This window comes from Microtus oregoni, unplaced genomic scaffold, assembly GCF_018167655.1.
Source record: "Microtus oregoni isolate MIOR12 unplaced genomic scaffold, Mior012 000005F_ref0000423, whole genome shotgun sequence".
Taxonomy (NCBI): Eukaryota; Metazoa; Chordata; class Mammalia; order Rodentia; family Cricetidae; genus Microtus; species Microtus oregoni.
The window spans coordinates 7,083,710-7,095,890 of NW_024543064.1; the positions used below are offsets into that span (position 1 = coordinate 7,083,710).

At 49.5% G+C, this 12,181-nt stretch overlaps 1 protein-coding gene across 4 annotated transcripts in view; it reads right to left on the minus strand.

Annotated features, from left to right (window-relative positions):
- Positions 1–12,181, minus strand: part of LOC121448109 (calsyntenin-1) — a 66,077-nt gene that overhangs the window by 31,154 nt on the left and 22,742 nt on the right. For all 4 annotated transcript variants that reach the window (XM_041651819.1, XM_041651818.1, XM_041651816.1 and 1 more), the window contains exon 2: positions 2,698–2,820. In XM_041651819.1, coding sequence (XP_041507753.1) covers positions 2,698–2,820 — 123 coding nt within the window. The remainder of the gene's footprint in view (positions 1–2,697; positions 2,821–12,181) is intronic.

Genomic DNA, 12,181 nt, shown 5'->3' on the forward strand with positions numbered 1-12,181 from the left:
GGCTTCAGTCATTTCTTTGCTATGTTTTGAGGAAGGGTCTCATGTAGCTCAGGCTGGCCTTCCTCAAACTTACTATGTATCAGAGGATGACCCTGACAGTTTAATCCTCCTGCCTCCACCTCATGAATGATGAGGGGATTAAAAGCATGCACCACCATATGTCACATGGTTCTGGGCTCTGGCTAAGCAAGTTCATTCCCAGTTTATTTTTTTTAAACATTTTGTTTTTGTTTTACATATATTATGTTTGCCTCATGTGTCAGTGCACCTGGTGCCCTCAGAGGCCAGAAGAGGGGGTTGTATTCCCTGGACCTGGAGGTCCAGCTGTGAGCCCCTAGGTGGGTGCTAGGAATTGAACCACTCCATCAATTTAAAAGTCCCTGGGCTTTTAAATCACTTAAAATGCAGGAATGTATATAAATCCACTCAAAACACATTCTAGGCAACCACACTAGAACTGTGATATAGCTCTAAATGTCACATACAGAAGAAGCAACTGTGATTACTTAAAAAACACAGTGGAGCTGGGTACCTAGAACTCTGGCTTCAAAATCCAACACTCTCTCCTGGCCTCTGTAGGAACCTGCATTCATGTGCGAAAGGTTGTTTGGGGCTGGGGAATGGTTCAGTGGGGAAAGAGCTTGATGAAGCCTGACCACCCACACTAAAGGTTGACACAGGCTGGAGAAGATGGCTCAGTGGCTAAGAGCTCTTGTGGAGGACTTGGTTCTGATTCCTAGCACCCACATGGTGGCTCACAATCATTTCTAACTACAGTTCCAGGAGATCTGATATCCTCTTCCAGCCTAACACACCTGCACACATGTGCAGACAAAACACTCATATATATATATGGTTTTAAAAAACTGAAAAGAGGGCTGGAGAGATGGCTCAGTGGTTAAGAGCACTGGCTGCTTTTCCAGAGGTCCTGAGTTCAATTCCCAGCAACCACATGGTGGCTCACAACCATCTGTAATGAGATCTGGCGCCCTCTTCTAGCTGCAGGCACACATGCAGAGAGAATACTACATACATAACAAACACACAAACACCCTCTTCTCCTTGCTAATGTATCAAAAAAAAAAAAGGAAGGAAGGAAAGAAGGAAGGAAGGAAGGAAAAAAAGAGAAAACTTTAAAACCTGACACAGCCACACATGTGCATGTGTAATCCCAGCATGGATCTGACTCTGGGACTGAGAAAGGACAGCCCTCCACCAGCCAAGGCTGACACGATGCAAGAATAGACCTGACTGGAAAATACCACTAAATGTCAGCAATGTAGGAAAATTACCACACGACCAAAACCTCTGATGTTATCCTACAAATTTTTTTCTGTGAGGACACAGGATACAGTCTTATAAAATAACTCAAATTAAACATTTATTAACTTTAGTAAGTGGGGTGTTATGCTTGCCATCTCAGCCCTCAGAAAGTTGAGGCAGGAGGACAACAAGTTTGATGCAAGCTTGCATTAATATATAGCAAAACCTGTCTCAAAATGTAATAAAAACAAGCCAGAAAGTGGGACTGGAGAGATGGCTCTTCCACAGGACCTGAGTTTGGTTCCCAGCACCCACACTGCAGCTCACTCACAACCATCTCTAACTCCAGTTCCAGAGGCTCTGATGCCCTCTTCTGGTCTCCTTGGGTACTGCATGCACATGGTGTTCAGGCAGAACATCCACACACACAAAAGTAAAAGAGAAAAAAATGAACCCACTAAGCTGGGCATGGCAGTACATGCCTGTAAAAAACAAATACTGGGGCGTGGTGGCACACACAATCCCTGCGCTCCGGAGGCAGAGGCAGGAGGAGCTCTGTGAGTTTGAAGCCAGCCTGGTCTACAGAGCGAGTTCCAGGATGACAAGGTCTGTTACACAGAGAAACCCTGTCTTGAAAACAACCAAAGCAAAAGAAACAAATAGAGAATGTGCTCAGAATGCAATGTATGTTCCTTAAATAGCACAACAGCATTCACAATTTTAAACCACAGAGAGAGGGGCTGGCGGAGGCCTCGGTGGCTAAGGGAACCTGCTGCTTCTGTAGACCTGGGTTTGATTCCCAGCATGCACAGCTCCAGTCCTAGTGGCTGTGATGCCCTCTTCTGACCACTGTGGGCACCACGCATTCACACGGTACACACACACATATGCAGGCAAAACATTCGAACACATAAATAAATCTATAGGAAATCCTTTAATTAAATAAAATTTAAAGACTGAAAAAAGAAAGTAATCTAGGCTAAAAGAATTTCCCGACAAAGATGGCTCAAAGTTCCTTAAGTCTGTGTAGACGAAAGGAACAAGACCACGTGCCGTGAAGTGACGCTGGCATTTGAGCACCCAGATGCAGGTGAAAGCCAGGGTTGCGTCCAGGTCCCCGGGCCCCCACAACGATGCTATACTGAACAGTGCTCACGTGGTCTGTGTGCTCCGTCTGGCTGCGCTTGTCTAGACGGTATCTGCCTATCTGCACAAAGCAGAGCACATAACGATGCAATTATGCTAAGTATTTCCCCCTTCGACCGGCAGAACAGCTCTGCTCAGCTACCCGACTGTTAGAGAGCATGTGTTGCCTGGAGCCACAAGCAGCTCTCAGCTACCGAAACCCTTCCTGAAAGGTCCAGTCATCCAGGCAGATGGAAGCTGCTTCCTACCCAGGACAAGCTTGCCACAGAGAACAGCTGGCCACCGTACCTGCAAAACGCAGCGGTGAATCTTTATCCAGGGCGATGAGGGGAGGGTCCAGCAGCACTGTGTTGTCGTTCTCGGTGACTATCCCGTGGTAGGTGGGCTCGAGCCATGGCTTGTGCTTATTAACTGCATCGGGAGAAAAGGAGAAATCAGGTAAGAATAGGGCCGCAGCTCTAACCCTCAGCCGCCTTTGAGGACAAATGCCGGCTGGCTACACACGCGTGTGCACACACGAGGAAAGGCCACCGGCACACAAATCAACAAGGTCAAAGGAGATGGAGCCTCTGGAAAAAACAGGATGTCATTACTGGAAGAGGCCACATGAAATCTAGCCCAGATCACAGAGACAAAAATGGACTCCTTCGCGCCACAGGCTACTCCTGGGGCAGGAGCTCTGACGACGAGGACGACTCAGACAGGTCAGCATCGCCACCCTCCTCCCCATGCAGCAGCAGGGATGGCTGCCGGCGCTGACAGAATCAGGAAAAGCTCACAATCTGCACGGGTCGGCCTTCTATCAAAGGGTTCATTAGACGGAGGGCAACTCTGCTGCGCAATGAGCTGGGCAGTTCACCCACTGGGAGACCCCAGGCTCTTCCCAGAAGCTTTTCACATAAACTGCACTGGGAAGGAAGCTGGGACACACCTGGGGGAGGTAAATGGCACTGAAAACCACTCACAAACTCCAACACTCTGTCACGTCTCAACACCCTCTAATCTTAGTGCCCCCCACTCCCCCAGGGCCATGGTATGTAGTCCAGGCTGGCCTCAAATTCAATCCTCCTACTTCTGCCTCCCAAATCGCTGGGCTCACAGCTGCACACCACCGAATCACATGCCAGTCTTTCATTCTACAATGCAAGTGGTTAGCTTGGCTTGCAGTTAATAGTAACATTTGATACAAACATGTATTAACACTCTGTTTTACTAATAAAATTATAGGCATAATAAAAATAAAATTGAATTTTTATTCCAGTATTTGAGTCCATAAAACTCTTAGGATATCACCTTGGTTTTTTCCAACACAACATGAACATAAAATTATTAAGCAAAGCAAAATGCAGGGTGCCCATCACATCCCAGCGGAGTGGCCTGGTGCCCATCACGTCCCAGCGGAGTAGACGGGCTGCCACCTTAATGGACAGGCTGCAGCTGAAAATGGTTAACAAGTTTCAGAGTAGAAAATAACTCTGTGGAGATTAATTCCACCACCATCCCAGCATTCTAGCTTGATAATTCCAAACTTCTCAATTGCTCCTTTAAGCTGGCAGTATAATGAGAGATGGCCATTTCTAGAGACTGAACTTTTCAATAATTAATGAATGATATTTTTAATATTTCATCACATTCTATTTGCATTATGAAACATTTATAGAAACAAGTGACTGATGTTTCTGTAATCACCCTCTTTCCAAAACCACCAGAAGATTATGGGCTGTAAGTCCAGAACACATCAGCCACAACGCAGTCCTATACACTATGGGCCGTACGTCCAGGAACACGTCAGCCATGACAGTCCTACACACTACAGGCTGTACGTCCAGGAACACGTCAGCCATGACACAGTCCTACACACTACAGGCTATACGTCCAGGAACACGTCAGCCATGACACAGTCCTACACACTGTGGGCCGTACGTCCAGGAACACGTCAGCCATGACACAGTCCTACACACTACAGGCTGTACGTCCAGGAACACGTCAGCCATGACAGTCCTACACACTACAGGCTGTATGTCCAGGAACACGTCAGCCATGACAGTCCTACACACTACAGGCTGTACGTCCAGGAACACGTCAGCCGTGACACAGTCCTACACACTACAGGCTGTACGTCCAGGAACACGTCAGCCGTGACACAGTCCTACACACTACAGGCTGTACGTCCAGGAACACGTCAGCCGTGACACAGTCCTACACACTACAGGCTGTACGTCCAAGAACACGTCAGCCATGACAGTCCTACACACTACAGGCTGTACGTCCAGGAACACGTCAGCCATGACACAGTCCTACACACTACAGGCTATACGTCCAGGAACACGTCAGCCATGTCAATCCTACACCTCGCTCACTTCATTGCACTCCAGATCAGACCCAGCGACATCTCAAACAGCAAAACTGGCAATCAAAGCTGCAGGTGAGTGGAGGGGCTTTCTGGAGTTACTCTCAGATGAAAATGATTTGTGACTTCAGATTAAACCATTAGAAACTTGATTTAAAAGTCACTATAAGGAGGCTGGAGAGATGATTCAGTTAAGGGCACTGGCTGCTCTTCCAGAAGATCTGGGTTCAATTCCCAGCACTCACATGGCAGCTAGCAACTATCTGTAACTCCAAGATCTGACACCCTCACAGAGACAGACATGCAGGCAAAACACCAATGCACATAAAATAAAAATAAATCAATATGAGCAGTGAACCTCTAGGTTAACTTCAAGTATGAAAGTTTTGTTCCAGGCACATCCTAATTCTGTGGGCTAAAGAAGGCTGTTCTCCTGCCTCAATCGCAGAAGCAAGAGACGCTGGCAGGTTGGTTTCGGATTCACGGTGTGCTCGCTACAGGGCTCTTGCCGTCAACGACACACTGCACAGCTTTCTCGTCTACTTTCTATCCTTTATAAGTAGAAACTCTGATGTATGCTTCCTGCTTCCAAATACCTAGGCTGGTCACACTGTACACTTCAATCCAAGACAAACTGAATTATGGTCCATCAAAAGACGCCGCAACCCTGGGATACTGCCACCAGGTGGCAGCAGGTGCTTGGGTGTTATGCTTGATTTTAAAAAATAAACTTTACATGAGAAAGCCACGAAGAATAAATAAAAGTTAAAACAAATAAACACCCTCTGGCCCATCCCCTGGTCACTAAAGGAGAATCAGCAGCCCCCATGAAGACGACAGAGCTGGCAAAAGCAGCAAGACTTGTCCCTAAAAGCTAGTGGTACAGGCCCACTTCTGCAAACTCAGGAGGCAGGGACAGCAAGTTCAAGGTCAGTCAGCCTGGACTACACCGTGAGTTCCAGGCCAGCAAGGGCTACATAGTGAGATTTGTCAAAAATAAATAACAAATATTCATTTTTTTTTTTTTTGATTTTTCGAGACAGGGTTTCTCCGTAGCTTTTGGTTCCTGTCCTGGAACTAGCTCTTGTAGACCAGGCTGGTCTCGAACTCACAGAGATCCACCTGCCTCTGCCTCCCGAGTGCTGGGATTAAAGGCGTGCGCCACCACCGCCCGGCAACAAATATTCATAATAAACAATGAAGTAAATTCTCTGATTCTCGTTCTCTCGAAAACACTGGGGTGGGAGAGGCTGGAGAGACCACTCAGCAGTTAGGAGAATTTCTCACTCTTGCAGAGGACATGGTGGCTCACAGCCATCCATAACTCCAGCTCCAGGGGACCGGACACCCTTTTCTGCCCCCTGTGTGGGCACCAGCACACACTTGGTGTGCATAATACATGCAAGCGACACTCACAGAGTGTGAAATAGGATTCAGAACAGTGAACAGGTTGGTGCAGTTTGGATAGTGAGTGACCCCAAAGGTCCAGACGCTCTAACTTGCTCCCCCAGCCTGAGGTGCTATTGGAAGGTGGTGGAACCTTTAGGAGATGGGACCAGACGGAAGGAAGGTAGGTCATTTGGGAGTGTGGCCAGGATAGTGGCCCCTCCCTCTCTCCCCTGCTCACTATTTTCTCTGGTTCCCATCCACTAAGTGATCAGCCTCCACTACACACTCCATGCAGTGGTGTACAGGTCTCCACAGGCCCAGGATGAGGAGCCAACTGATCACAGGCTGCGGGCTGACCACCACCACACCCTTCTTCGTGTACGGGGATTTTCTCCTGCATTTTTCACAGCAACAGAAAGCTGACGGGAGGGCATTTGCATGGTTGCAAACTGGAAATGCAGAAGATGCATTCTCAGGGCTGGAGACTCACTATAACTCTCCAGTAAGAGCAGGGAACTGCTCTTGCAGACCTGAGTTTGGCTCCCAACACTCTGTCAGGCAGCTTACAACAAACCGAATTCCAGGTCCAGGGTGATCCTCTACCAGGGGCACCTGTGCTCATATGTGCATAGCCACACACAAACACACACATACACACAATTTAAATTAATAAAAATAAGCTGGGTGGTGGTGGTGCACACATTTCCCCAGCACTCAGGAGGCAGAAGCAGGTGGATCTCTGAGTTCAAGGCCAGCCTGGTCTACAGAGTGAGTTCCAGGACAGTCAGAGCCACACAGGAAAAACCCTGTCTCAAGAAAAAAAGAAATAAAGGAAGAAAGGAAGGAAGGAAGAAAGGGAGGGAGGGAGGGAGGGAGGAAGAAGAAATCCTCTGGTTGGCATGTTGTCCTCCGACCTCCACATGTACATTGTGGTACGCGCGCGCGCAAACACACACACACACGCCGATAATAATAAAATGTAAAAACAAAAGACACACTCTCAGACTGAGTCCTGTCTCCAATCATAAATTTTGCTCAGCTCAGACCATCTGTGGCCCTTCTAACAAGCTGAATGTCACAGGCCTTCAGCTTCTCAGAGCTATGTGTTTCCAGCAGTCTTCCATCTCTGTGCAGAAGGCAGGCTGCAGGGTACTGGGCTCTTGGGACACTTGGGCAGAGCACAAACATGGAAATGCGTCTGCCTTCCAAAACTCTTCGGCCCTGCTGACAGTGCCCTCGCGGTGCTGGTGAGCCAGCGCTGGGTGAGGGCAGCTTCACAATGAGGACCACATGCCAAGGCAGCTGCCGACGCCTACTCCCCTGCCAAAGGTCAAGTGAGAGCAAGCAAGATCTTCCCCTCCCGAGATACACAAGCCATTGCTTCTCAGAACTTATGAGCCAGAACCAGTCAAGAGTCAATCAAAAGCCTGAGGAACTGTAATTCCACCATGTAAGCTAGACATATAGACATGGAGATGCACACCTTTAATCCCAGCACTCGGGAGGCAGAGGCAAAGGCAGATGGATCTCTGTGGGTTTGAGGCCAGCCTGGTCTACAGAGGGAGTTCCTGCACAGTGAACTCTGGGATTAAAGGCACGTGCCCCATGTCTGGCCAGCAGTTTAAAAAGAACAGGAGGGCAGAAAAGGCGGGAGGCCTGAACAGGAATCAGTGAGGTTACTGTGCAAATTCTGCTCTGCCTGGCAGAACTGCACGGGGTGGGGTGCGGGGCTAAAGGGGACTTTCTTTTTGCAGAGGTGGTTTGGGATCGGGGCCTCACACATGCTAGGCAAGCGCTGGCAGGGGATGAATGGACCACCTCACTTAGGTAACCGCCATAAACCTCTGAAGGCTATAAGCATGATTCATGTCTCAGAAGAAGCAGTGAAGGCAGGACCAAACTTCTTAGGCCTCCTCCCAGGCTGGGGGACAAGTCCAGGACCATCCCCCGTCAAACTAGCAATTCCTCAAACTCCCATTAGCATAACTCATGCTAAAGAGAACCCCCAGATGCAAACCTTTAGTACAGTGGTTCTCAACCTGTGGGTCGCGACCCCACAGCAGCCTCAGATTAGATGTTTATGTTACAATTTGTAACAGCAGCAAAACTGTATACAGTTAAGAGGTGGAAAAGGAAAGAACTTTATGGTGGGGGGGGGGGGTCCCACAACATGAGGAGCTGCATTAGAGGAAGGTTGGGAACCGCAGCTCTAGATTTATTCTTTCTACTCAACAAAGGAAGAGCGTGCCACACAGCGACGGTGCTAAGGGAAAGCTGAAGAACCTGGCACTGCTCCTCCTCAATCTACCCCCAGCTCTGGGCTCTGTAGATGCAGCCGCTCTCTTGGATTTCGTAAAATGCTTTCAAATTATTCAGTGATTCCCCCCCCACCACTAAAACTAAACTAAAGCAGCTTGGTGCTTCCCACTCTTGGCCTCTGTGGGTGCCACACATACCTGGTGCACTTACACACACACAGGCAAAACATCCATAAAGTGAAAATAAGTAAATGTGAAGGAGAAACAAGCTAGCTAATTAAATGTGCAGAGCTGGGCCTCCAGAATCTTCCCTGGGTAAGTCAGCCAGGGTTTGTCTCCAGCCAGTGTCAGAAGTCCTCTAGGGCAAATCCCAGTCCTCTTCCCTAGAGAGGCGACTTGGATCCACCTCATTAAGAAGAACAACATTTTCCACATTAAAACCACTGCACACTCTAAAACATCCAACTGCGTCATTTATGTGTGTTAAGCCGGTGTGAAATATAAAAATACACAGTGTTCCATGAATTCTGAAATCACACACATCAGCACTTGGTTTTCTTAGCAAATAGCACAGAGAAAGGGCTGGGAGGCGACTCCGTGAACAAAGCACTTGTCACACAGGCATGGGGGATGGAGTTCAGGTCCCCAGCACCCACCTGCAACCCCAGCCCCAGAGGTACAGACAAGGGATCCTTGGAGACTGTAGAATCCTGAGACTAGCGATCAGCGAGCTCCAGGTTCAGCGAGAGACGCACGTTGCCTCAATATACAGAGACGTGATTAAAGCCGGCAGCTGCTGCCAACCTCCGGCGCACGCACGAACACACACAGAGGCTCCTACCACAGTAGCACCTGGAGTTAAGAGGTGGAAGGATCAGGAATTCAAGGTCATTTCCAGCTCCTTGAAGCATTCAAGGGGAGGGGCGAGAAACACAGTTGTAATTTCTCAGTCTGTCTGTGAAAAGCACTAGCTTGTGACACAGCGTCGAAGAGGCCGGATTCTCTAGGAGGGTGATAGTGGATTTAAACACAGCACAGTCAGATCCGGCCCTGCAGGGGCTCATGGGCTTGAAAGCTGTCAACAGGGGTAGGATGACTATGACAGACTGGCTCGCGAGAAAGGACAAGGCAAGGGAGAGTGGGGAGCCTGGAGAGTAAGCGAGGCTAGCAGGAGAGGAGGTCCCAGGGCTTCTCCCACATAAACTGCAAAGGAGGGAGATGAGGGGAGAAGCCAGAAGCGCTCTGCCTGGCCCTGCAGGCGAGGGAAGGCAATCCGCCAGGGCTGAGGGACTTGAGACTGGAAGCAGAGACACCGAAGATGAGACACAAGGAGCTACTTAAGCTGTGATGTCAAAGTCTCGGCTTCTGCAACACACAGCAGTGAGGGGCTGGGGAGATGGCTCAGTTGCCAAAGCACTTGCCTTACAAGCGTGCAGACCCAAGTCCACTATGTAGACTAGGCTAGCCTAGAACACACAGAGTTCTGCCTGCCTCTACCTCCCAGATGCTGGGGTTAAAATCTTGTGCTACCACATCCGGCTTAACAAGTTTTCTTTTAATGCTTACAGTGTGGTGAGGATGTGGCTTTGGGCAAAGCATGAATCTATCCCAGGTGGTGGCAGCAGCGGCAGCAAGTAGCAGTAGCAGCAGCAGCAGCGGCGGCTGCCCATTAGCTCAATTTTCTACCACTGGGCCCTCCATAAAAGGTTATATTTCACTTTCCAGTGCCTTCCTATGACATTCACACTGTTCTAGAACAAAAGCCATTGCAGTGACATTAACTGAAGATGTTATGTTTCCAATTTAACTATTTTTCTCAATATTAAATTCGTCCTAAAGCAGGGCAGGCAGCCACCCAAACCATCTGATTGAAGGTCTGTGTGGCTGTCTCCTGAGCATCCTACAAGGCTTGCAGTGTCCGGAGGGCTCGTCGGTCCCATCAATGTGCTCCAGCAGGTGAGCCAGCACCCGGAGGCCAGCTGCAGCAGGCAGGGCATCTCTTCCGCTGCTCCAGCGGGAGCTGGACCCAAGCGCTGCAAACAAGACAAAGGTCCGTGTGCTCCTCTCTAGAAGCTGCCAAAGGTAACAGGAAGGAGTGCAGGGAAGGCCAACCTGAAGTGTTGAGGAAATCAGAAATCTCCCTTTGGATTTTGCTGTAGGCTGGGAAGGTCCAGGTAAAGGCGCCCCCCTGGGGTCACAGAAGTCCTTGTGTCCTGGACTGGGGACAGACTCGAGCAGAGATGCCGATGCCACATCCTAAGCTTCAGCATTTCTGGGAACAGAACAGACTCTCACCTGAGTATGGAATACATAAAGGTATATAACTTGGCGCCTAATGTTTGCAGCTCACCTCCTAGCTGCCTGACTCAGGTGGGTGGGGCCAGTTTCCTCTGAGATTCCACAGTGACTGCTGACTTTGTCTACTGATAACTGGTTTTGGGGGACTAAGCACAAGGATAGGAAAAAGAGTCAAGGGGGTTGGGGTTGAGGCAAAAACGCCCCTCTCAGGTGTTGCCTCTGGAGCCAGCCAAGGAGGGAAACTGGGAAACTCATTCCTGAAGCTGAGGGTAGAAGAGACCAAACCTCGGACAGCAAAGAGCCACACTGCTGTGAACCCCAGAGTGGCAGGAAAGGAGGCTGACTCCTGACTGCAGCTTTGGCCAGACCTGGAGGAGGCTGAGGCCCTCAGACTGACCAGCTTTGGGGTTGGCTGGGCCCTTCTCCCCAGCAGAGAACCCATCACAATTGCTATCAGAGGAAGCTCAGGATCGGAGGTTACGTAGGGGAGAGTGGAAAGGTTCCTCGGCCTGAGTGGGTGGTTGTGCCTAGAAGCTCCCTCTGAGCACCCCCACCTTGGCAGGACCAACTGCTGTTTCCCCTCCATCACTGGCAGCAGTCGGGGCCATCAGCTCCTTGTGTTGCTTTGGCCTCTCACCCTCAAGCATCTCGGGGATGACTATTAATTCTGAGATATGATGCAGAAGCTCCCACAGGCAGAGCCATGCGGGGCTGCAGCCGTCATCACGCTGCGGCTTTCTGCGCTTGCTGCTCCTGTGTGCTTTCCAGTGCAGACTGCGACCAGTCCGTGTTTCCAAATCTCCCGACTGCGTCCTCGGAACACACTTCTCTGTCCCACCTTTCCATCTCCTCCTACCTCACGCACAAGCCAGCCGGTCACATACTAATTTGACCAGATGCTAATGATGCTGATGAATTAAGGGATCTATCTGCAGAGAACTTCAAGTTCACACGAAAACACAAACCACAGCAAGGAATGTGTACTCCACAACCGGGTGGAGGAGCAGGGCCCTTCGAAAACCAGTTCATCTTGCATGTGTCTGGCCACTTTCATCAGACAGCCACACATATGAATTATTCAGACTATGTATGTCTATGCAGTTTTCTGTTGGGGACTGCAGACCACCAGACCCTGAATTTCCCGTAAACAACTTGTTTTCCTCTGCTCTGAGCACGAGACCCTGATGACAGGGGAGTGGGTGCTGATGGGTCAGCAGCTGAAAGATCCTGAGAGCTGGGGCATGGCCAGAGCACTATATAAGCTGCCCCTGAACACAATAAAGGGGGCATTCTTGGGGATTCAAGGATGACCCATGACTCTGTCTCTCTCTGTATGTGTGTTTCAATATTGAGCCCCCTGCCCCGTAGTGCAACACCTCAGGCATTGGACACGTAGTACAGGTGCTACAGGACCATAGTAAACGTAGTAGCACAGATGTTACAGTTTTCTTTTTTTCTTTTTGAGGACAGGATCTCA